General features: G+C 39.4%; 1 protein-coding gene across 1 annotated transcript in view; it reads right to left on the bottom strand.

Annotated features, from left to right (window-relative positions):
- Nucleotides 1-27,311, bottom strand: part of LOC120533476 (gastrula zinc finger protein XlCGF57.1-like) — an 87,527-nt gene that overhangs the window by 53,219 nt on the left and 6,997 nt on the right. The window contains exons 2-3 of the mRNA XM_039760392.1: nucleotides 22,293-22,738; nucleotides 7,250-7,905 (exon numbers count right to left, since the gene is read on the bottom strand). Of these exons, the coding sequence (XP_039616326.1) occupies nucleotides 7,250-7,905; nucleotides 22,293-22,704 (1,068 nt within the window). The 5' untranslated portion in view covers nucleotides 22,705-22,738. The remainder of the gene's footprint in view (nucleotides 1-7,249; nucleotides 7,906-22,292; nucleotides 22,739-27,311) is intronic.

Here is a 27,311-nt window from a genome sequence, read left to right as displayed (position 1 = left end):
GTGGTTCTCAAACTGTGGGGCGGGCTCCACCTAGGGGGTCGCGAAAATGTGAAAAAAAGAAAGCAAGAATCGAATAACTGACTAAAAAATTCAATTTCAATGGATCACTTAGTTCAAATTTGTAATCGAAAGTCAATGTGTATTAATTGCAATTTGTCATATTTTCTTCAAGCAATTAATGTTTTTCTGTAAAGCAGACATAACTCAGTGATTATTTTTTTAATACAAAACAGTTTTAATAATCAGTTGCCTATGTATATTAAATTATGGGTAAAATTCTGTTACAACAAAGTATTTTTATGGTCCTGACAGTTTCCCCATATGACACGAGTCTATAGAAATCTTGTTACTATGAAGTACATTCAACAGATACTTCATTACAACGAAGTGCACAAAAGACCTTGAAACGCCTGAATGAATCATCCAAAGAGCTTTTAGCTCTGTTGTGCACGATTCCCAAACAAAAACATTGTAATTTTTTTTTCTTTCTTCGATCTTTCCTCGTACTCTTTTTTTTTTTTTTTTTTGCCTTTTTTGTTTCCTGCAGTTTTCAGTGATACCTATTGTTTGTAGCTCGCCAACATTTGAAAAACATCCATTAGATTTTAACTTATTGTCACCTTCCTATAGAAACGAAAAAACGATAACAGTTCATATTAGAAAAAAAATCTTTACATTTTTGCAGCTCTCAATTGTGGCAAAAAGAACAAAGACGTTACCAGTGAATTCAGAACTTTGCCATATTCAACTTTCTGCAAGACAGGGCAAAAAAAGAAAAATCTCGGGTTGCAATCATATGTTAAGTGCTGCATTTGAAAACATCAAAAAAGCTCATTCGAGAAACATTTCTATTAATTTGGCACTCATTCAAGAAAATGTGAGGTTTTTAAACTCTCTTGTGACTTCGCCAAACTAGACAGCATGCCAAAGAGCATCCCGAAGTGCGATCTCTATGTCTGTACGTGGCAACAGCAGGCTCACAACTATGCTGCGCGAAAGTAAACAGAAAAGATCTCGATGGGTGATGCAAGCTTAGGAGTAGGTACATTGTAAATGGAGATAACAGCAGTACTTGGTCACTGACATGGCCACGATCCTGCCCGACTGCTGTGTCTGTGTATAGGAGAGTGGCAGATCACGCTACAATAAATAACTGTGCTGTTCCTGTTTCAAGCTGAATAAAGCTGGTTTTGCTAAAGTACTGAGACTAAGCCTCGTGTTTTGTTGGTGAGAGAAGCTACTTATAGCACAACCCCAATCTTTTGTGATTTGCTTCAGTGGCGCTTCACTGAAGTGCTGTGATTGTGCTGTTGCCCTGCCACAGCAACGGACAGACAATCTTCCACAGACGCTGCAATCGCGCTTTGGGACGCAATTTAGAGTGTCATTGCCATTGGGTGGGGATCCCAAGGGTTCAGAAACCTCACAATATGATGAAGAAGAAGAAAAGTGTGATTCAGCTTTTCATTGATAACTGTGCTGCCCACACCATGCATCAACATTTAGATAATGTTAGCGTTGAATTACTCCCACCAAACTGCACAGCAGAGCTTCAGCCAGTGGATTTGAACATTATTCACACCCTGAAAGTGTATTATGGCAAGGAAATGCTGAGAAACATTTTCAGCATAACTTGTAGGCAGTCGGAGATTAAAATTCACGCGAAAGAAGCTATTGAAATGATTGCAAACGCATGGACACAAGTTAAAGAAGGCACTATAGTAACAAATACAGAATCTCTTTATAACAAAATAATTTTTAGGTCCCTGGGAGTTCCTTGTAACAGAATTTTACCTGCATTTTAGTTTGTTTATTGAACACTTTTGTGTAACAGAAACAAATGAACAAACAATGACACACTAATCAGTCAATGGCTTAAAGTAGGATTTTTATTTATTTTTAAATTTGAGCCACACAATGCAAATTAGTCGGCACTTTGATTGGTTATGTCAACAATTCTGTCTTTAAAATGATATAAACCATCCACCATTCATTCCAAAGATGATATCCCAGATACAAAAACAAACGTTCACAAGAAAACAGTGCTGGGAAACGTTAGTTAAATTAAATTCACTAAATTACTCAAACATCCTAATCTCCTCCAGTTCAGCACATTTCTTTTCCTCACTTTTCTCGATGGGGGAAAAACAGAGTCGGATTAAAGCTTTACATCCACTGAATGTGTTGCTGCTGATTTAACGGATCGGTTACTTAACTGAACTTCTTGGTTTGCTACCAGCACTTTCCTTGGAGCTCACAATGGAGGGCACGTCACTTCTCTAAGGACAGTATCTCACATCCCAGTCTGAATGGTGACATGGAATCTTCATCTCTCAGCAGCCTCGGACGAGTTCTGCAAGTTTAGAGCACAGAGCCCGTTGTCTGAAAGGCCGTAGAGGCGACCACAGTTGGGTTGTCTGCAGTGTGTGAGTTGGTGTTTGGCTGAATGTGGAGATGTCAGCTCAGATGTTCTCTTCTACATCGATGACCAGTGCGCTAGAGATGAAATTACGCTCCTCCGCACACACTGCCTTGGCCATTTTGGTTTCAGTCAGACTGTTTAGCTTCCGACTCGAAAGACCATGTAAAAGGAGTTTCATTGGACCTCTAATGAATGTGCTAATTCACAGGGTTTGGCCAACAGAAAGCCAAGTGCAGGAGTCACCGTGAGATGACTGGAGATGACAGACAGGTGAATTTGAGGATTTTTAATAATTTATTCAAAGCAACAAACAAGAAAGCACGCTGTAAGTAAATCAAGAGAGCAGAATTCAAAGTCTATAAGGAAGAGGAAACCCCTTTTGACTGAGGGCGTTATTTTACTAAACTTTCTTGTAATTATTATTATTAAGTGACTGATGCCAAGGTGACTTAGAAATGTAAGCAATTGTGTCTCACATGTTGCTTTTTTTTTCACTATTAGCACAAGCAGGTGTAGTGACCTCCTCCTGGTTACACACTATCAGTGTCTTATCAGTCATAACATATCAAATCATTTTGAAATTCATTCTAAAACACATCTGAGACAGGTTACCATCACCAGTACCTTATGAAAGCTCTCTGAAAGAATATTTCTCTGGGTGGGAAAAAAATTCCACCATTAGTTTTACATAATAACAGATCAGGAATTAACAATTTAACACCAAAATAAAATGCTGGTACTTCATAACATTTAAATTCTTCGAGGTGTTACACCAAGACAAACGGATTGATGGCCCTGGTGTAGATCTTCTCCAACTAAGCCCACTTCTGGAGTCTGAATTCTTTTGTGGCCCTGAAGATTCTGGTTTGTGAGATTCGTCGGCCACATCCAGTACAGCAATATGGCTTCTCGAGATTAATTCCTCCAAATTTTCTTGACGTGTGTATGTGTAGCAAAGTGTATTCTGATTTTTACTGTTTGTAGTTTTTAGTTATGAATTTCCCCAAAAGCAACTGTTTGTGTGTACTTAGTTTCATACCAATGGTATTTTGTAGCACAAATGCTAATTAATGTGACTTCCCACAGACTGCAGGCCCCCTCAGGTGATGGTGGATGCTGTACAGGTAAGTCTGCTCTCTCCAAGCCTTTCTAATTTTATTCTATTGATTTGACATGAATATTATTTGGTAATTCTCAAGTGTTAAATAACTAATGTGCTGAGTTCTTATATACAGTCTTTGTATGTTTTTTTATCAAAAGCAAAAAAATAAAAACAAAACTAAATTAAAAAAGCAGCATTTCTTCTTGTAGAGCACTGCCACAGCATTTTAATATAACTCAGCATGATGTACAACCTGACCATATGGATACTTTGGATTTTCATTTTTATTTTACATTTTATTTTTATTGTATTAATAGTTTGTGTTTGTAATTATTAGTAACTGACTCGGGTTCACTTCCTGGGTCCTCCCTGCGTGGAGTTTGCATGTTCTCCCTGTCTGTGTGTGGGTTTCCTCTGGGTACTCCGGTTTCCTCCCAAAGTCTAAAGACATACAGGTTAGGTGTATTGGCGATCTTAAATTGTCCCTACTGTGTGCCTGGTGTGTGTTTACCCTGCGGTGGGCTGGCACCATGCCCGGGATTTGTTTCCTGCCTTGTGCCCTGTGTTGGCTTGAATTGGCTTAAGCAGAAACCCGTGGCACTGTAGTTAGAATGTAGCGGGTTAGATAATAGATAGATGGATTTATTATTTAATAAGCACTGGCGAGAAACTGTTTGTATGGCACCCTGCATTTTTTTTTTTTTGTTTTGTTATGTAGCCCTTTACAATGCAAGTTATGAGGTTGTAATAGCAATGGTGTAAAATAAATTTGAATAATACAGCAAAATTTATTGTACATTTTGCTAAAAAGATATGTAATTTCTAAGCTTTAAAATGTAAATGCTGTTATTTATGTTAAATTATTTTACTGGTTTGGAAAGCAGCGAAAGGCGGGGGTCAGAGGTCAGAAGGGGCGAGAAAAGAAAGGAGAGAACTGGGCTTTCTGCACTAAAAGCAAGGATTGAAACACAGTCCATGGTAAACTTCAGCAAGGAGTTTAAAAAGAAAGAGAGAAAAAAAAAAAGGCTGGATTCCAGCACAGAATTAACAGTAGGGACAGAAAAACGTGAACGTGTTGGAGTTTGGACAGACTGGTCGAGAACAGTAAACCGGTGAGCTAGGGAGCACTGTCTGTGAAACGCCGAACACGGAATATGTCAGCAGACATTGGATTATATTGCCAATATCGGATATTGTTACAGCTGACCAACTATAGCTGAGAATTGATACTCGCAGGAAAGAAACGAAAGAGGATGCACATCTGCTGGAAACCAGAAAACGAGAGCCGTCTGCTCTATTACAGCATAAGAGGCCGTCGCCGAGTAACGCCACAATCACCTTCAAGTAACAGGCCTGCAACGCTTATCTGTGGTACCTTTTACCTGACTTTTGTTTGGTTCCTTTTATTTAGTTTGCCAGCTTAGGTTTAATAAGGGGATTGTACTTGTTTATTGACATTTTTTGCATTCAAAGAAAGGACTGCTGGTTCAACGCTCATATAGATTTCTTATATTAATTAAATTTATACTTTTGTATGGATGTGCTAAATAGTTAAATAGTTAATTTATTTAAACTAAACCATTAAAATTTGGTGTTTGTTTTATAATGGCTGGCTAAGCCATATAAGGAAAAAAGGGAAATCACGTTTGGCAAGTGGCTAAAGTATCCTTATGTGGAGTCTAATAACCAATTGTAAAATTAATGGTAGAGTTATGTAAATTACATTAGTAACAAGGGTTTGTTCTTTGAAACAGTTGTACTGAGAATGCTAAAGTAAAAGGTTATATTTAAAGTTAGTAAAGAAGGAAAAAAGAAGAAAACAAACAACTCAGGTAAGAACCCTCAGTAAGAGAAGAGGGGTGCTACAGTTAGTTTTTAGAAAGGTATGTTATTTTATTTTTAGTTACCGTAGCTCCTGTTATATAAGCCGAGAATTTTGTCCTAGATTTTTGGCTTGGAGCTTGGGGGTCAGTTTATACGAGTATCGTTTCAGATTCAAGATTTCAAGCGCAATGCCGATTTTGCCGATGAATACAGAAGTAAATAATGACGAAACCACAGAGCCATCTTTCAGATGAAGAAGTAACTTTGCATGCCGGTACTTTAAATTAAATAAAGAATTTATTCAAAAAAGTGTTTTAGTTGCTGATTTTATGAATACAATTTATAATAAATTATCGGGAAGTTTAAAATGAAATTTTTTGTTTTGATTTACGATCAACATCTTGCGTTACGAAACGGATGCGGTCACATGTATACGCTTGAGCGATTGTAAACAAACAACCGAGAGCGTTAGTAGGAGCCCAGATACATGTGTTTGTGGATGTAATTTCCGTCATTGCAGTGATTTACCTATATATATATATATATATATATATATATATATATATATAATATAATTCATTAAGACCATGCAAGCAAGACACATAATTGCTAAGGAAGGAAGAGAAGGTAAAGAAAGCTTTCACAATCGAAACGAAGATGGACATTTTGTGGAAATATCTCCTCCCTTACTGCAGCCCAAAGATGTCAAATTAAATGGCGAGTACAGTATGAAATTGTTTCTAGAATAGAATGACTTTTATGTCACTATACGCATCTACAATGAGATTAAAAGCAGCTCCTTCAGTGCAGAAAAAAGTTCTGTATAGGGCTTGTATAGTTGTTTTTTAGCTTTAGCATAACGCCGGATCTGCGGCCCCGCTTCTGCTTTCTTTCCCTCCTCCATCTGTGTTGTCTCCTAGACCCGACAACAATCCATGGAGAGCCCGCTGGTCTCGCTATGTTGTCTGGGATGTTGTGCGTGTGATGAAAAACACTCGAAACAGATGTCTGGCTCTGGACACCGATGTCTATAAGGTTCTGAATGGTGTAGCGGATGTTCGCCAAACCGATCGTACACAAACAAGGACAAAAAAAAAAGTACAAAAACAACAAAAAAGTGCACTGAAAAGGAGAGCCCTGAGCCGCTGCGACCATGCATGCCGCCATGCTCCTAGCTTAATCGAAGTAGGCTTGGCACTTTTTATAACTTTTTGGTTAGTACATTAGAAAAAATGATTGGTGTTTTGGTAAATTATGCACATTATATTGTATATCAAAAATGCTGGCAGTCTCAAATTCTCACCGATAAACATTATAAATATACCCGAAAGACACTTTTAAGGAAATTTAGAAAAATTTGCTTGGAGAAGGGGGTCGGCTTAAATACCGGTCATCGGCAAATACATGTAATTTAGTAGGTAGAGAAGGGGTTCGGCTAATATACCGGGTTGGCCTGTATTCCGGGATCTACGGTATATAAAAATAGAAAAATATTTATTATTATATAGCTGAACTGTGACTAATGTGAGGTTATGTATATTGTAAAGAGTTCTTCATCATTAAATGTGTATAATATATTATAAATAGATCTAGATATAATATGTATGTTATGAAAGCAGAGTTGGGCCCATGATGGAGGCTGTAGGGGCGTTGGTGAGAAGCGGTTTATATGACGCCATGCTCTTTATTTTGTTTCTGGAAATGGAAAAAGGACATAAACTTCTAATTCTCCACTGTGTTGATTTATTTCTGACACAACACTAAGTAGGATGGAATCCAGTCAGTTAAATGTGCTTACTGTCCAGGAAGGAGTGAACCTCACTCTCAAGTCCTGAAGGGTGCTTGTTTTTCTGGACTGATTTTTGAACTGCTACCCTCTTTATTTTGTTGTGAACTCTAATGTGTTTCTGAAGATGGCCCAATTGTGAAAACTGTTTACCACATTCAGTACAGCAATATGGCTTCTCTCCAGTGTGAACTCTAGTGTGGGTCTGAAGACTGCATATACGTAAAAATTGTTTACCACATTCAGTACAGCAATATGGCTTCTCTCCTGTGTGAACTCTAGTGTGTCTCTGAAGTTGTCCCATTTGTGAAAACTGTTTACCACATTCAGTACAGCAATACTGCTTCTCTCCTGTGTGAACTCTAGTGTGGTTCTTCAGAATGCCCATACGTGAAAACTGTTTACCACATTCATTACAGCTATATGGTTTCTCTCCGCTGTGAACTCTAGTGTGTCTCTGAAGAAGGCCTATTTGTGAAAACCGTTTACCACATTCATTACAGCAATATGGCTTCTCTCCCGTGTGAACTCTAGTGTGGATCTTCAGACTGCTTTTACGTGAAAACTTTTTACCACATTCATTACAGCAATACGGCTTCTCTCCAGTGTGAACTCTAGTGTGTCTCTGAAGACTGCTCATTTTTGAAAACAGTTTACCACATTCAGTACAGCAATATGGCTTCTTTCCCGTGTGAACTCTAGGGTGTTTCTGAAGAGCACTCCTGCCACAGAATTCTTTTCCAGATTCCAAACTGCACTGATCTTTGTTTCCTGTACAAAATTTAAAAGGAGAAAAAGAGCTTATTTACAATCCACTGCCTTATTATTAACATTACCTCAAATTAAATACATGATGGCAGAAATTAGGAACAACCTTTGATAAGCATAAGCAATTATAAAACTTTAGTCGTACATGGAAAGTACACTCAATATGTTAATGTTACGTTTTCTATTACAATTACTTAGCAGGTCCACATGTATATAACTTCCTTATGCTCTGCAACATGTGTAGGCCAATTCTCACACAAATGTTCGGATTTTTAAAACTAGAACTTGGCGTTTAAATTGGCTTAATGTTACGTCGAGTATTAAGCATTTGTAAGTCCCATGCAGACTTTATTTGTGTTGGCATTTCAGCAACAGCTGGTGGAAAAACGAACTGAACACATAATCCCATTTCATTGCGCATTTCACATTCTGATGTTTGACAGGCTACACAGAAAGTGAGTTTTGATGCATCACAATGACATTTTGGCTCATGATGATGACTTAATTATAAGCCGATTTTGACTCCCTACTGTCATCCTCTTTGAAGTGTGTGCTGAACATGTGCCTTCATTACAAAGACCATCACACAGAAATCACACAATCTCAGTTGTTTTACAGGTATTAACAGCTGTGGTTTATTTGGCAATGGCAGCTTTTCAGTGTGAACTGCCTGACCGGAGAGCCACATCATGCCATCTGAATGGTGTGGTGTATTTAAGATGTTACAGAGATACATGCAATATTCTTACTATCAGGATGTGCAAGCTGTAATCAAAATGCAGCAACATCTTCTGTCATCAGCACTGGTGGTCTTCCTTGGCCTATCTGTCCCTTTGTGATTACTGAGCTCACCTGCGCATTCTTTCTTCTTATTGATATTTCACAGAGTTGATTTAGGTCATCCTAATGTTTTACTGATGTCTCTAATGGTTTTATTATTGTTTTTCAGCCTCATAATGGCTTCTTTATTCAATTTGTAATTTTTTAATCTGTTGAGCAAAGGGGTAAATGAAAGAAAAATGATTGTCTCAGCCATTACGGAGAGTACTGTATAAAACTGAATGCCATGCCAAGCATGACAAAGACACTTTCAATAATCAGAATGTGTCCCGACATTTATCTACAATTAAACTAAAACCATTTTACACCAAAACAAACATCAAAATGTCTTCTTTAAATCACCAAGAAAAACAGCACAATGGATGAGTGATGCCTTAGTGCCCAGGCCTACAGAAGCTGCTGTCACCTCAGAGAAAAATGAGAAGATTAGAAAACTGAGGAAGAGCACAGCTGTTGGTGTTTCAGCTGTATAGGGGAGTGGCAGGTGACACCAGGGCTGGTAAGCTTTGTGACACACTGGTGACATTTATACTCACCATTATAATGTTAAAAGGTATCTACTGTTAGGACTTATTTATGTTAAGTAAACTAAAATTTGCCAGGTTTTCCTGTCTCTTGGCTCTAATATGTGTGTTCACGTATGTAATTATTTTCTCTGTTATGGCTCCAAACATCGAGCAGTCTAGGCCTGTACTCAAAGTGTACTATAAACAATAAATACAACTGAATTAAACAGTAGTGTTACACAAATTAATCAGCCTTGAATCAAAATTGCCCAGTTCTTGCCATTTATTGTAAAATCGACTTGCAGTTGGCTGACTGGTCTACCGATTTCATGACATGGAATGTGTTAATCTGAGGACATGCGTACAACAGACATAGTGGAAGGTGGTGAAGCAAATACTGTAACTGCTGTTTGGAAATATCTTAAAGTATCTGAAAAGTGATAGGAATGTTATATTTGAGGTTTAAAATGAAACTTCGACTTTCAACAATGCAGTGAAAGCAGGAAAACCGCGAAGGAAACAAATGTGTCTTAGCTGTCAGTAATGGCACTGTTTGAAAAGAACCAGAAAAATGATCAGGACAGGACAGAAAAAAAATCAGAGTATCACTCAAAAATAATTGGAATTTGTGAATTTAGATACACAGCCATTTTCTACAGTAGAAAGTTTAGGATTTCATCATTTTAGTCCTATAACTTGAATGCACGATACACACCGGCGAGACGATGGCTTTTCAGACATAGCATTACCCAAGACATACACTGTCATGACATTTCATATACAGTGACATGCGAAAGTGTGGGGACCACCCTGGATCAAAACCACCGTTACTGTGAATGGTTAAGTCAATAGAAGATGAATTGATCTCCAAAAGCCACAAAGTTAAAGATAAACCATTCTTTTATGCTATTTAAACAAGATTCATGTATTATTCTTTACTTCACTAACGTATGGGCACCCCAAGTGATCAGACGTCTCAGAAAACTGCTAAGAGATGTCAGAGTTTAAATTAGCTACTTAATGGCTTTAGCTTGTTCACAGTCATCATTAGGAATGGCCATGTGATGCAAATGTCAAAGCTGTATCAATTCTCAGACTCCTCACAGCTTGTCCCAGCAATCAGCAGCCATGAGCTCCTCTAAGCAGCTGCCTAGCACCCTGAGGTATAAAATAAGTGGCGCCCACAAAGCAGGAAAAGGCTACAAGAAGATAGCAAAGAGTTTTCAAGGAGCCAGTTCCTAATTAATTTATAACAAAATAAATCTCAGAGAGAACTGCTCATAAGATTGCTAGAAAGACAATTCAAAACCCCTATAGATTCAGGATGATGTTTTGTACGCACATTCTGGAGAGATGATGTACTGTTCTTCTGGTGCAGCGACACCACCACAGATACGACCTTCATGAATGAGCCATCAAAAGAAAACCTCTCCTGTGTCCTCACCATAAAATTCAGCATCAGAAGTTTGCAGATGAACATCTAAACAAGCCTGATGCATTTTGCAAACAAGTCCTGTGGCCTGATAAAGTCAAAACAGAACTTGATGGACACAATGTGCAAAGGTGGGTTTGGAGTAAAAAGGAGGCCGAATTCCAAGACAAGAGCACGTCTCTGACTGTTAAGCAATAGGAGAAGATCGATCATCTTTCGGGCTTCTGTTGCAGCCAGTAGCTTGGGAGTATTATTCAATTTCTTAAATTGAGTGTGCATGAATCACCTTGACATCAGTTACATAGCACATTTTCATACAAATGTAGACCCCATCTTCACACAGAGAAAGGTGGACAAAATTCACTACCTTACAAAATTATTTTCCTTTGAATAAACAGGAATTGGAAATATTACAAAAAATCTGATGAGAACAGGCCATTCAGCCCAACAACTCTTGCCAATCTGATCCACCTAACCTCTTTAAAACAACATCAGTTTGAGTTTTCAAAGCCCCTAAAAGTCCTACTTTCCAACACACTACCTGGTAATGATGGCTGTTTTCTGTGTGAAGAAAAACTCTAATGTGTAGCAGTACTACTGGGGAATGAAACCAACTCTCTACAGTCCCTGCAGTGGCTCTGATTGGTCGTCTGCTGAGGGTGCAGGGGCTACTGGGGACAAGGAGGCAGACACAACATTAAAAGGAGGCCAGCTCAACAGAGGACAAAAAGTCTTTTGTGTTTGGTGTCTGAAGTTGCCCGTCTGTTTACCTTCCCATGTTGCTACTTGTGTTTTCTCGATTTGTCCTGACATTGTCTCCTGTTTTGAGTTAATGTACTGTCTTGTGTCTTCCTGCTGCATGAGGACTGTCTGAGGATTTATTGTCATCCTGCAAAGAAAGGAGCGCTCCTGATCCCATTGACATGTCATCATCTCATCAGGAAATACCAGTAGGACTGACCTTTACATTCACATACAGCGTGCTGATTTCTGGACTACCTACCGCCATCTTTTCATTTCATCAGCTGACATTTACATGGACTTCATCGTGTGTGATTTTTATTAGCGGTTTGTTATTAATGAATTTGTGTTTATTGTATATCACCATAAAGGGGAACTGGGGTAGGATCATATTCATTTAAAATTCTTTAATATCTATTACCGGTTGCTTTTTTGTCTCTGCGAGGGAGTGTGTGTAAGTCAGACCAAGGCTGGGTGCGTTTCTAGGATCCCCATTGAAAAAATAAATAAATCACCATCTTATCGACGGTGGGAATCTTAGCCTGGTTTTTTAGTCTGCTAGAGATCTTTATGTGAAATTATCCCTTAGCAAGTCTCCAACTGTGTCCTCATGTTCTTGTTGAACTATTTTTAAAGTAACAGCCAGGCTCCACTGCTCTAATTACTTTAATGATGTTAAACACTCATGCCTCCTCTTAATCTCCATTTGCTTAAACTGAAAAGGTTGAACTCATTTAATCTTTTTTGATAATTCTACCTCTCACCCCTAGAATTAGCTTTCCTCTGAACTTTTTCTAGCACTGCATTGTATTTTTTGTAGACTGAAGACCAAAACTGCACACAGGACTCCAGATGAGGCTTCAACAGAACCTCCTGTAACTTGTACTCCACACATTAAGGCGCTATATAAACTGATATTCTGTTAACTTTATTTATGGCTTCTCAACACTGTCTGGAAGTTGATAGAGACGAGTCCACTACGACTCCTAAATTCATCTCATCAAGTGTACTTAGAATTTTCAGACCTCCAAGCGTGTATTCAAACCATACACTGTTACTTCCATCCATCCATTATCTAACCAGCTATATCCTAACTACAAGGTCACAGGGGTCTGCTGAAGCCAATCCCAGCCAACACAGGGCGTAAGGCAGGAAACAAACCCCGGGCAAGTCGCCAGCCCACCGTTTTACACTTTTACTTACAATTTGTAATACTTTACATTTTCTTACATTAACTTTCATCTTTCACAAATCTACCCAAGCCTGTATGCTGTCCAAGACTCTCTGTAATAACTCAACAGATTCTTGATTATCTGCCAATCCACCTATCTTGGTACAGTAGAACCTCAGTTCACGACCAGAATACGTTCCAAAATTCTGGTCGTAAACCGATTTGGTCGTGAACCAAAGCAATTTCCCCCATAGGATTGTATGTAAATACAATTAATCCATTCCAGACCTTACGAATTGTGTGTAAATATATATATATATATATATATATATATTTTTTAAGCGCAAATATAGTTAATTACACCATAGAATGCACAGCGTAATAGTAAACTAAATGTAAAAACACTGAATTACACTGAGAAAACCTTGAACAACACAGAAAACTAACAATGTAATAGTTTGCGCTATATAGTGCTAGGAACCGCTCGCTAAAAACACTTTTTTTTAATGAGTTTTAAGCACAGGGAAAAAAATGAACATCTGAAAAATCCGTAATTTAATAAACCACCAAGAAAAGTAACATTGCAACAATGCACGCTATGAACCGATCGCTGTAAACAGAACTGAAAACAAAAACAAGCCTTTTCTACCTTATGCGTCCAGCCCTCCCTCTCTCTCGCTCTTTCTTTCGTGTGCGCATGTGTCTCTATTTCACAAGCCTGGAGATCCTGTGTGTATCCCTCTCTAGCGCACTCCTGTGTGTGTGTGTGTGTGTGTGTGTGTGTGTGTGTGTCTTGCGCTCTCTCGCTGTACAGTAAATGCACAGGGAGAGACTGAACATGTACAAACCGAAAGCGAAACTGGCTTGTTCGTATACCAAGTGTGCGGTTCTGAACTGAGGCAAAAGTTTGGCAAACTTTTTGGTCGTAAACCGATTTGTACGTGTACCGAGACGTTCTTGAACCGAGGTTCCACTGTATCTTCTGAAAACGTAACCAGCTTGTTATTCATATTCCTATCCAAATCTAATCAATATACAGTATATAAAATCCTAAGCTTAAAAGTGCAATGATTTTATGTGATGTTTTGATGTCACACTTTAAATCTGGCTTATTTTAAAACCTACATATATATGTTTGGTATCATTCTTTTCAGAGATTATCGAACTTTAAAATGATGTTGTTAGATTTTCAGATTCTTATTCAGTTTTTAAATTATTAACTAAAACAAATATCAAGAACTTGTGTCCTGTGAGACAAGCCTTTGTGCCAAAAGATTTAACCATGTCAGGGACCGGAAATAAAAGACAAAGAGTACGATAGCTGCTGTAGAGGCTTTTAAATGTTCAAAGAGCTGCATGAGATGCAAATCACGCAGCAGGAGCTGATCGAGAAAAGAGGAGGTTTAAAAAAAAAAAAAACTTTCCCATTGTATCACCGTTTATTAGGGGGTTTCAGAGAAGAGACGACGTCTCCTTGGGATGCGATCAGCCCACCTCTTCACAACGTGAGCGGCAGATGCCAAGTGGCTGGCGCAAACCGCAGGCCAGCGGAGGGGTTTAGCGAGCGAAGCGATCAGGGTGCAAACCTCCTACTACTTAACATTTTCTTACGTTAAATTTTGTCTTCTACAATTCTGCCCAAGTACTGTAAGTAAGTAAGTCTCTCTGTAATGATTCAACAGATTCACAATTAACTGCCAATCCACTTAGCTTAGTATCAACAGAAAACGTAACCAGCTTGTTACTCATATTCCTATCCAAAAATATATACATAATAAAAATAGCAATAGCCCCAGAACTGACCCCTATGATTCACCGCTCTCACAATCACCCAATTATCAGCCAATTTTGATAAGGTTCCTCTCACCATCACTCTCTGCTTCCTGTGTCTGAGCCAATTCTGCACGCACCTACAAACATCACCCTGAACTGCCATATCGTTTAGTTTGATGCCCACCCTCTCATGTAGCCCCTTTCAAATGCTTACTGAAAGTCGAGATAATCTCATCCGCTCCACTTTCATTTTAACCTTTTGTTGCCTCCTCATAGAATTCCATCATGTTAGTAAAACACGACCCTCTTCTGAACTCATGCTGACTGTTCAGAATAACGCCTGTCCTTGCCATGTGTTACTCAATCTTATCCTTAATAACTCTTTCCATTAATTTTTCTGTGATGTACATTAAGCTTACTGGCCTATAATTGCTTGGATCTGGTCGTGGTGATTTGTTTGATAAAGTAATGTACCAGCACTGAAACAAGGATGGTGACAGAGGAAGAGCTTGTGCCTTAAGTTAGCTGTGGGGCCGAAATAACACATCAGAATGGGTTCGGGCGAGGGAGGTCTGATCAGTAAAACTGTTCTTTACATTTCTTCCTCAATCTTATCCTTAATAAATTCCTTCAATCAATTTATTTGGCATCCATGTGAAGCTTACTGGCCTATACCTGCTTGGATCAATCCAAACACCTTTTTATAAAACAAGATAATATTTTTCATTTTCCAGTCAACAGAAATTTCCGCAGTGTGCGATGACTTCCTAAAATGTGTTCTCACACACGTGTGCTTTGGAGGGAGGCTAAGGGCAAGATACGTGAAGAGGCCTTGACAAAGTGCACACACCTTTCTTCTCCATCTTCTGCAGATCACCTGAGGAGAAATCAGCCTAAAAAGCTTCCTCCAGTTCCTGTACCCCTTTCCTAACTACACCTCCCATCAACGTCATTTACTGCTCTTTGATTTTGGACCCACCTCTTCCTCCCCTGTCTCTATAAGAACCCAGCACCTTCCCTCTTAAGTTTGTACCTTTTTGGACGCGGAACCAGAGAGTACTCTGGAGCCATCTTTTTATTTTTTACTGTGTGTTATAATATAGGGGGCGGATTCCCAAATCTTTTTCTGCTCTCCCTTTGCGTTTTGACAGTGTCAAAGGTTTATATATGTATTCACTTACCCCCTTAAGCACTTGGGGATAAGTATTATCCTATTTAATCTGAGCAGCACTTCTCTCTCTACAATTTCCAAATCTCTCAGTACCTCTTTAGTAGTCCCTGTTACCACTGGGATGTTATCCACTTGCTCACTTCTGAAAAGTTCAGAAAAAAAAAAACAAGTTTAGTGCATTTGATATTTCACGGTCTATGTACTGTAATTCCCCTTTATTGTCCCTGATCTGCTTCACCTCATTGGCTTTTCTTTTATTACTAAAATACTAAAAACTCTCTTTGGTGCATCTTTTTGCCTTATCTGCAATATTCCTCTGTTAACTGCATTTTAGCTTCCCTGATATCTTTCTTAATGATTGCCCTCTTACTCTAAATGCCCTACTGTTAGTTTGGGGTAATTAGTCTTCTATGACTCATTTAGCTATTTTTACATTTGCAGCCTCTTTAAACTTATTTACTACTGCAGAGTTCTTTTTAATTTCTTCAAATCTGTCCTGCATCATATGTCAAATGTTTAACTTCTTCCTAATGAGGAATCCCAGTTGTTCTTGATTGTTTTTGCTACGACACCAGTTAATTACGGACTTGCCAGCAACTGCAAAAGCTTTCTCTGCCTTCTGACCAACAAACACAAAGGTTTGAATACAAGTACCTTTATTAAACATTGAACTAGCTCTTGTGTAGATGGCAAAAAAAAAAAAAAAAAAAAAGGTATGAAACACCCTCAGAGCTCCTTAACAGTAACCACAAAAACAAAGTTTTCAGGATCAAAAGTTACATTTAACTCACTCTCACACAAAAGTAACACATACACACAGCCTTTTTCACTTTACAATGCAAGAATGATGTTAGCAGGTCACTTCACGGTGTTGCTCCAATTCAGTGCTTCAATGTTCCACCCAGATACCTCTTAAGGGTTGTCACAAGGACCTTAAAAGATCTGAAGAACTGTATAAAACTGGAAAACCTGAATAAAGCATTTTGAAACGCTTGACAGGGAGCCAAACTGTCTACAAAAATGGAGCAAAATCAGCACTGGAGTGGGCATCCAGCAAAGACCACAGTGTGAAAGCAGGGGTGGGGGAAAAAAAAACACAGCTGGGGAAAAGAAAAGGGCCTGCAGAAAAATCTCTGTGCATGTGTCCATGTGAAGGAAAATAAACTGCTCAAAAAAAATAATAATAAAGGAACACTTTGAAAACCCATCAGATCTCAATTGGAGAAAAAAAATCCTGCTGGCTATCTCTACTGCTTTGGACTGATAAGGTGATGTGTTAGGAACGAAAGAATGGCAGCCACATCGTTTGATGAAAATGAAAATGATCAACCTACAGAGGGCTGAATTCAAAGACACCCAGACAATCAAAGGGGAAAAAAATGATGCAGTAGGCAGGCAAGACCATTTGGCCGAAATTTCATTGCAGCAACTCCAAATTGTACTCAGTAGTTTTAATGGCGCAATGTGCTTGTATGCATGCCTGACAACATCCTAATGAGATGACGGGTGGTGTCCTGGGGTATTTCCTCCCAGATCTGGACTAGGGAATCACTGATCTCCTGGACAGTCTGATGTGTCAGATGGACTGAAACAAAATGTTCCACCCAGAGGTGTTCTATTGGATTGACGTCAGGCGAGTGAGTGTGGGGGGCAGTCAATGGTATCAATTCCTTCATCCTCCAGGAACTCACAAACACATGAGTCTGGACATTGTAATGCACCAGAAGGAACCAGGAGCCACTCCACCAGCATAGGGTCTGACAAAGGGTCAAAGAATTTCATCCTGATACCTAATGGCAGTCAAGGTGCCGCTGTCTAGATTGTAGAGGTCTATGCGTCCCTCCATGGATATGCCCCCCCAGATATACCATCACTGACCATGATCACAGCGGTCATGCTGAATGATGTTACAGGCAGCATAACGTTCTCCACGGCTTCTCCAGACCCTTTTATATGTCTGTCACATGTGCTCAGGGTGAACCTGCTCTCATCTGTGAAAAGCACAGGGTGCCAGGGGTGGACCTGCAAATTCTGGTATTCTATGGCAAGTGCCAATCAACCTCCACTAGAGGACGTCGGGCCCTCATGTTTCTTATGGTTGGATCAGAGACATTTACACCAGTGTTCTGCCTGCCTGCTGGAGGTCATTATGTAGGGCTATGGCAGTGCTCATCTGTTCCTCCTTGCCCGAAGGAGCAGATACCGGTGGGTCATGCAGATGGGCTAAGGATCTTCTACAAGGGGCCCTGTCCTGCTCTCCTAGAGTAACTGCCTGCCTGTCTCCTGGAATCGCCTCCATGCCCTTGAGACTGTGCTGGGAGACACAGCAAACCTTCTGGCAATGACAGGTCCGTATTGATGTGTCATCCTGGAGAAGTTGGACTAACTGTGCCAACTCTGGAGGGTCCAGATATGGCCTCACACTACCAGTAGTGACACTGACTGTAGCCAAATGCAAAACGAGTGACAAAACAGATAAGGAGGGATAAATGTCAGTGGCCTCCCTCCACCTGTTAAACCATTCATTTCTGTTTTGGGGGTTGTCTCATTGTTGCCCCTCTAGTGTACCTGTTGTTCCTTTTATTAACACCAAAGCAGCTACTTAACTGACCAGATCAATAGCCCAGATGTTTCATTGACTTGATGCTATACTCGGATTAAAAAGTGTTCCTTTAATTTTTGTACAACAGAATATAAGTATGTCGTTTACAGAAGGAAAACACCAAAGAAATCAGTATGATCTAACAAAAGCAACACAACACATCTCAAACTTGTAAAAGATCACCTCGATGATCCAGAACAGACAATGTTCTGTAGACGAATGAGGAAAAAGTTGAACTCTTTGATCAAAACACGTGACACCATGTTTGGAGGTAGGAGACAATTGCACATTGATACTAAAGCCTCAAGGTGAAGGGAGCATCATGGGTTGTCCTGCTTGTTTCTTCAAAGCCTGGAGAGCTTAACATGATCAAAGGGACAGTGAATTCAAAATATTGTCAAGAAATATGACAGCAAAACATCAGGGGCCTCATGTATAAACGCTGCGTACGCACAAAAATGTTGCATCAGAACTTTTTCACATTCAAATCGCGATGTATAAAACCAACATTTGGTGTAAAGCCACGCACTTTTCCACGGTACCTCATACCTTGTCGTACACAAGTTCTCTGCTCGGTTTTGCAGACTGGCGGCACCCAGCGTCAAAGCAGTGTTAGTGTTCCTGTGTGGTTACACCTTATTTTTCTGACGCGGCTTTACAAATACACTGAAACTAACCACATATTGTTTATTAGTGTAATGCATCTGATTGTAATTAACTTGTAACAATATAAACGGTCCAGGGAATAGCCATAGTATTCCAATTACCATAACTGCTTTAACGTTGTTACTCTTACTGCACCTTCTTCTTTCAGCTGCTCCAGTTAGGAGTTGCCACAGCGGATCATCTTTTTCCATATTACTCTCACTGCACCACTTAGAGTATTTATATCACTGTCTCGGTTTTGGGAATCACAGCAGCAGCTGATCGGAAAGAGAATTATTGGTATACAGCTTCAAGAACATACTACTTCAGCCACGGCAAAACGTTTCAAAGCCTTTCCTGTAAGGACCTCGCGGTTCAGAAACAGGTTCATCCCAAGAACACTGAGCCACTTTAGAAAGCGCGTATTTACATATGATGACAATATCATTTTTAAGATGAAATGCAGCAAAATATGTTGATTATATTATACAGATAAATCTTTAACTTCATTTAAATAATCTATATTTTTCACTGTGACAGGCATAAAGGATAGAATAATTAAACATGTACCACGAAGATATTTCAATGTTCCTTAAACGCTTTGAATAATCGAAGATATTTCAATGCTCTAAGCTTACAGATGGCTTAACGTCTATTACAGAGCTGATTGTGTGGCGATCGGTTACTTGGAGAAAGAAAAACAAGGACTGCAGGGACGGCTACTCCAATATATATTGAATATAAAACAGAAAGAGAAAATAACAACACGGCTAAAAATGCAGCGACAAATTTCGGCAAAAGTTAAATGCTTGTGTCATGAGGTGGCTATGCAGTGTCCGCAACGGACGTGGCCAACCACCGTGCATAAGATACCATATTGACATCGACGGGTGAAGGGGCCACCGATTCTTCCTCTGCCCAGGGCACCCACAACCCTAGAGCGACCCACAGAGTACTGCTGCAATAAATTATTTCATCGAAGGTCACACGCAATCACTGCGCCGTGAAACCCATGTTTAATAACGTGCTTTAACAGCTATCATGAAAATGATAAAACATATATATCTCAGTATTTTAGTGATTCAGAGAGCTGTAAAATCACGAATGTAATGCATTGTGTGTCCAGTTGGAGGAAGATAGCCGGTTTAAGAAGCAAGTAGTGATTCACATACAAAACAAAGCATTTAACGTGCTACTTTAATTACAATATGATTTGAGAAACTGGTTAATTAAACGATTTTAAGATGAAGTTTATGATATTCTATTTTAATAACAAAATAAACTACATGATTAAAGTGGAACTTTCGACACTGAAGTTAACATTTCGTGCTTTTTCCCCCATTGTGTGCCTTTTTTTTCTCTGTACCCTAATTGTGCCTTTTTTTTCTCTGTACCCTAATAAGCTTTCATAGGACACTCAGACGGTGGGCTATGACTCGCCTTTTCACGGCGACTTTGATATGTGACTTCTTTTTTATTTCCGGCACTGTGCGATTTTGTGAACGTGAGCTATCAAGTTTCTCCAACACGCTATGTCACTCGATCAACTTCCTTTTGTTGATTATACCACGGTTTAATTAAAGAAATATACTCAGCAAAAAAAGAAACGTCCCTTTTTCAGGACTGTGTATTTCAACAATAATGTTTTAAAAATCCAAATAACTTTACAGATCTTCATTGTAAAGGGTTTAAACAATGTTTTCCATGCATGTTCAATTAACCATAATCAATTAATTAACATGCACCTGTGGAATGGTCGTTAAGACCTTAACAGCTTACAGAAAGTAGGCATTTAAGGTCACAGTTCTAAAAACGCAGGACACTAAAGAGACTTGTCTACCGACTGTGAAAAACACCCAAAGACAGAGGCCCAGGGTCCCTGCACATCTGTGTGAACGTGCATTAGGCATGCTGCAGGGAGGCATGAGGACTGCTGATGTGGCTAGGGCAATAAATTGCCATGTCCGCACTGTGAGACGCATAAGACAGCGCTACAGGGAGACAGGAAGGACAGCTGATCATCCTCGCAGTGGAAGAGCCCGGATCTCAATCCCATTGAGCACGTCTGGGACCTGTTGGATTGCAGGGTGAGGGCTAGTGCCATTCCCCCCAGAAATGTCCAGGAACTTGCAGGTGCCTTGGTGGAAGAGTGGGGTAACATCTCACAGCAAGAACTGACAAATCTGGTCCAGTCCATGAGGAGGAGATGCACTGCAGTACTTCAAGCAGCTGGTGGCCACACCACATACTGACTGGTACTTTTGATTTTGAGCCTCCCTTCATTCAGGGACACATTGTGAAACATTTTTAGTTTATGTCTTATGGTGTTGACTCTTTTAGTGTTCATACAAATATTTACACATTAAGTTTACTGAAAGTAAAAACAGTTGAAAGTCAGAGGAGGTTTCTTTTTTTGCCAAGTATAGTATGTTTTTCCTTTGCCTCCCACTTGGAATTCGCTGAAATTCTTATATTTTCCCCCGTGCTGTTCCCATTTTCTTTTCACAGAAGGCTGAGGTTAAGGTCGATTTTGTATTGATTTGCAAATTCAAAGACGCGTAATTCTGGGAGAAGTTGGGACATTACATAAATTAAAGCGTATGCACGAGCATTACTTTTCACGATGATCGAGATTTATGTAGCGGAAGAACGTGGACGTTGGAGTATGCACAGATTCCGGCATCTATATTTTTCTGTGCGTAAGCACATTTCGGCTTTTGTGCTTATGCTATGTTATAGTGCGAATTCTGCGCAGGGCGTTTTGTAAGGACCAGCAAGAGACGCGCAAAACATTAGGATAGCAGAAGATTAACAAAAGTTGAGTTATGACACTGGACAATGAAACCGAACACAGGAAAAAATTAAAAAAGACAAAGAGGTAAACAGAAGGAAATTGGTGTTTAGGAACTGCCAGTAAGAGACACGCGATTTTGTGGCTTGACCTAAAGAGAACTGAACAGAGAAGAGCTCTCAGGAATAAAAGGAACCAAAAAGGTTTGGAGAGAAGGTATGGATTAATATTCAATGCCGATCAGAAGCTACATGAAAAGTTTGGTGGAGGCCATTACTATTAAAAAAGGGTCAACCAGTCGGTTATGACAGGAGTGTCACAAAGCAGACTGCGAATGTTAAAATGATGTGTTCAGGACTGACAAGAAGTCGTCCAATTGTTTGTGTGTTATTAGCTTAGGCAAGTGTGCTGGCCTGTATTTGGAGTATAGTTGAAGATCAGATCACATTGTTAAGATGAATTGAAGCAGATATCCAGAAAATTCCAAAAGGTTCACAACCTTCTACTGCAGCTGTACATTTGTATAGCAGTCTTTACCAAGGACATGTTTAGGACTTTTGGCTGAAAAATTGCTAAACCTTACATAAACATTGGTAAAATCTCAAACTACATTTAAGCACACAATAAAACAGTATTTACCATAAAAAACGCAAGACCACACTTTTCAAGCCCATAAACCCCAACCCAAAAAGTTGCCCATTTTTTATTTTGCACTTACTTTTTCCAGACTTCTTTGCAGATGTTGGCCGATTTTCCCGAGCTCTAACAGATGTAGTTTTCTTAGTCCTCTTTGCTTTAGACTGTAATGATTCAGTCTTCACATTGACAGAAGGCTCTGGAGATGAACAGTGTCTGCTTTGAGAAGAGTCTAATTTGGTCACCACTCCATCTTGACACCCATCATGAAGGTTGTCTTCTTTTACACTGTCCAGATTTGTATGGATAAGTGTCTCAATACTGACGGACCTCTCTTCTTCGTCTTCTTTAATGCCCACTGTCTGCAGTTCACTGCTCTCCTCCTTAATGAAGAGACTTTCCTGTTTAAGGTAGATGGACTCCAACTCACAGTTCTCCTCCTTAATATCCATGATATTTGTGTCCACATCACAGCTCTCCCGTTTCACATCCATTGAGATGTTCCAGTAAACATCAGCTTTTTATTCTCTGTAAAAAGAACAGGAATTAACTTCATTAAAACTTCAAAGCTGAGATCTGAAGTCACTTGAATGTCATTTCACAACACCCTCTCTGTAAGGTTTATATAAACATTGACCGTTCATAGCATACTGACAGTAACATTACTCTTTATTTCAAATTATCAGATGTGAAACAATTCTGGGAGCGGAGGGAATGTCCAATAAGCTGACACAAGACAACCAATCTGCTGTGGGTAATCCTAAGAGGAGAAACCAGATACTGTAAGTAGCAACCAATAACTAATCTTCAGGAATATTCTACTTAAAGAGGATCTTGATAAGAGGAGAGAGGTTAGGTGGCATGTAGGGATAACTGTTATTGGTACCAATACTGCGGTCTGAAAGCTGGAATTGATACGAAAGTCAAAACACTTAGTACTGATCTAAAACTACCTTGTTAAATTTGTCAGTGAATCATTAGAACATGGCAGAAAAAAAAAAAATAATAATAATGGCAGAAACAGGGCACAAATGAAAACTACACATGGGAAGTAAACAGGCTGAGGTTTAAACTCGCACTACTGGAGCGGAGCGGCAGGAACACAGACTTAAAATTGTTAATAACTTCTTTAAAAATCATTATCAGGCATTAACAGTTGAACTTTAGCAGCAAATGATATAAAATTGTGAAGTACGGTGGGATAGGATTAAGGAGAGAAAAAAATCCATTCCCACTCAATGCATGGAAATGTATGCTATTTAAACTGGATTAAGCAGTTTACATAAACCGTATGGAGGTTTCATCAAGTATTCACAGCCTTTCACTTTCTGCAAACTTTATTGTGTTGCAGGGTTAATTTTAAAAGGATACATTTGACATTTTACCCCATCAATGTACACTCAATAACCCATGATGACAAAATGAAAATACATTTTCAAAAAAGTTTAAAAACTGTATTCTCTCATTTCAACAACAGAAGTATTCAGACACTTTGCTGTAGCTCTTCAGATTGTGTTCAGGTGCATCCTGTTTGCTTTTGTTGTTGCTGAAAGTCAAGAACGACAGGGGACGGACACCAATGTAAGGTAAAAAGCAATCTTTATTCTTGGTGAGCAGGAGGCCGCAGCAGCTCTCAGCTCAGTTTGCTACAGACAGCCCCCCCATCAGCAGCTTGTTTCCCTCTTTTTATACCCAACTTGTTTACTAAATAAAAACAGGAAGTATGGCAGTTCATTTTGAGGTCATGCAAAGTTAGCAAGTAGCTTAAAATGACATATTAGATCACTATGTGCAGAAGTACACGGTAGTCTTTAGATAAGAGGAACTGTCGGCACACCACAGTCCCAGGCTCCCCACCCAGCTTAGGCTATGTAATTCAGCTATGGCTAGTTTTGCAAGACAGGTACAGAGAAAGCACTTTGCAAAACATGTACTTCCCTATTGTTCTGCACCATCAGGGTTACAACACTTCAATGGCTAAGTGACAGTTACAATTTAAAAATATTATTTCAGCTTATGAAAGGTGTAATGTTATACTGTCGGTTAATGCATAAGTGACACACGCTTATACTCTGAACTCTGAAACTCCATAATTCTAAATATTCTTTCTCACTTTCATTCTTCTTGAGATGTGTCTAGAACCTCATTGGAGACCACCTGTGACAAACTGACTTCATTTGACATTGTTAAGAAAAGCACACGTGTACCTGTGTGTGTAAAGCCCCACGATTCAAACGGTATGCCACAGCAAAACCTAAGCCAAGATGTCAGAGGAATTCTCTGTGGACCTCTGCAATCAAATTGTGTTGATGTACAGATAAGGATAAGGGAATAAAAAACACTAGTAAAGCTGTGGGAATTTCCATTGAGACTTTGGACTCAATAATTGAGAAATGGAAGTTTGGCACCACCAAGGATTTCACCTTGAATGTGCAGTCCAGCCAAACAGAGTAACACTCCAAGATAGGCATTGGTCATGAAGGTGATCAAAAAGCTAATGGTTGTAAAAGAGCTTCAGAAGTCAGGAGAACCGGTTAGAATAATGAACATCTTGGCAGCACTCCATCAATCAGGCATTTTTGATAGAGTGGCTAGATGGAAGTCACTATTGAGTAAAATGTATATAAACGGACCACTTGGAGTTTGCCAACTGACATTTAAAAGACACTGAGAGCATGAGAAAAAAGATTCTCTGGTTGCATGAGACAGAATTTAAACTATTTAGGTAAAATTCCAAACACTGTCTCTGGCAAAAAGTACCGCACTGCTAATCATCTGCCTAATATCATCCCTTCATTGAAGCATGGTGTTGGCAGCATCATGCTATGGGGTGGTGGCAGCATCATGCTATGGGGTGGTGGCAGCATCATGCTATGGGGTGGTGGCTTTGGGGCAAGTTTCCGAGTGTCCAAAAGTGGTCAAGCTAAAGACCACACTTAAAACCCATAGAACAACTGTGGAGAGACCAGACAGATTTTCAGATGCTTCCCATACAATCTAACAAAGCTTGCAAATATCTCAGGCCACATAGGATGGGGACCATGCATTGGTACAGTGTGTTGCCACACCTATCACATGACAAAACAGCTCATGATCCTTGTTGGCAATCCCCTGTTCAGTCATGGGTATGACATTAAACTGCATCCGGACCTAAAAGTGGTCCTCCGACTTACAGGGAAAACTTGGGGGTTGCCAGCATGACTGGCACTCCAGCCACCATAAAATAACTTCACAAAACTCCGAAACGGCACACAGGAGTGAGAAGATCTACCAAGATAAATTCAATAAACTGCTCAAATCCAGGTGTGCTCAGCCTATAGAGACTTACTTAGGAAGACTCAAAGCTGGAACTGTTGCCAAGGGGGCTTTTAAGAGTCTGAATACTTACATGAATGAGAGATTCAGTTTATTGATTTGCATTACATTTCGAAACCTTTCAGATGACATTTCTTCACTTTGTCATTAGGGGTTTTTGAGTGTAAATTGTTTGGTAAAACTGGCAAATTTAAAATTAAATCCACAGCACAAAGTGTGCAGAAAGTTGATGGCCAACCTTTGCCAGTTATTAACGTGAGGAGAGGTGGAGATCTGCTCTAGAGAGGAGAGGAATGAAGGTCAGTATGAACAAGACAGAAAATGTGCATGTCAATGAGAGGGAGGTCAGTGGAATGGTGAGGATGCAAGGAGTTGAGTTGGAGAAGGTGGAGGAGTTTAAATACTTCGGATCAATAATACAGAGTAATGGGGATTGTGGAAAAGAAGTGAAAAAGGCAGGGTGGAAAAGAGTGTCAGGAGTGATTTGTGACAGAAGGGTATCAGAAAGAGTGAAAGGGAAGATTTACAAGACGGTAGTGAGACCAGCTATGTTATATGGGTGGTACTCACCAGAAAGCAGGAGACAGAGCTGAAGGTGGCAGAGTTAGAGATGCTCAGATTTGCATTGGGTGTGACGAGGATGAACAGGATTAGAAAAGACGACAATAGAGGGTCAGCTCAGGTTTGGAGACAAAGTCAGAGAGGCGAGATTGTGTTGGTTTGATGTAGGGGAGAGATGCTGGGAATATTGGGAGAAGAATGATAAGGATAGAGCTGTCAGACAGGAGGAAAAGAGGAAGGCTTAAGAGAAGGTTTATGGATGTGCCAAGAGAGGACATGAAGGTGACGAGTGTGACAAAGGAAAAGGACAGAAAGAGATGGAAAAATGAGAATGCCTTTTATTGTCACTATACACATGTACAATGAGAGTAAAAGCATCTCCGTCAGTGCAGACATATATGTAGAACACAACAAGTAAATAAACAGAGAAACAAATAGTGCAAAAAGTTGCAAGAAAAGTTCTGTGACGCTATATACAAATGGAAAGAATAAAAACTAAACCGAGTTATTGCACATTATTTAAATACTGGAAAGAATAAATAACTATTGCGATGATCCTCTGTGGCAACCCCTAATGTGAGCAGCCGAAAGAAGAAGACTAATAAGTGTAAAGTAGGAATGGGCGGAGTGAAGTCTCAAGAAGCATCGAAACATTTGAAGTAACTGCGTTGGAAATCATGTTGAAGCATTTAACACTACCTCCCTAGTGACATCTGCTGGCCATTTGCATTAACGTTACACAAACTGATGATTAAGTTCAATGACGTCCATTAAACTTTTACTAGTTTCATTTTTCCATTGCTAAAGGCTGGCAATGAAAAGAAGGGTACAAGAGGAGTCTGAAATTTATAGAGTTGAAAATGAAGAGGAAATATGAGATAAGCATTTAGTTTTGGTATTAATAATCTGCCATGAACAGCAAGATCTCTAGTTAGCCATGAGTTAACTGTTCTCTTAATTAAGGAGCAACTGAATTAAGGTCTAGCACACTCTTTTCACTTGTTGTTTTGTTGATTTTTATTTCCAAGTAAGTAGCTGGAATTTCGCAGTAGTTCACATTTGCATTAAAATGTTTTAATAACATCAAGTGCTGTTTGAACTTCACTGACATTTTAAAAGTTCTCTTTGAGTGACCAACAAACTTAAGAATTTGAAACGTAAGGAGAAAACGCGGGGGATATGGGTGATAAGGGGCAATGCTGACAAATTCCTCAGTGAATTTCAA

Source organism: Polypterus senegalus, chromosome 8 (assembly GCF_016835505.1).
Source record: "Polypterus senegalus isolate Bchr_013 chromosome 8, ASM1683550v1, whole genome shotgun sequence".
NCBI lineage: Eukaryota > Metazoa > Chordata > Cladistia > Polypteriformes > Polypteridae > Polypterus > Polypterus senegalus.
The sequence above is the reverse complement of the archived record's forward strand: the minus strand, read 5'-3'. Positions and strand labels throughout refer to the sequence as shown.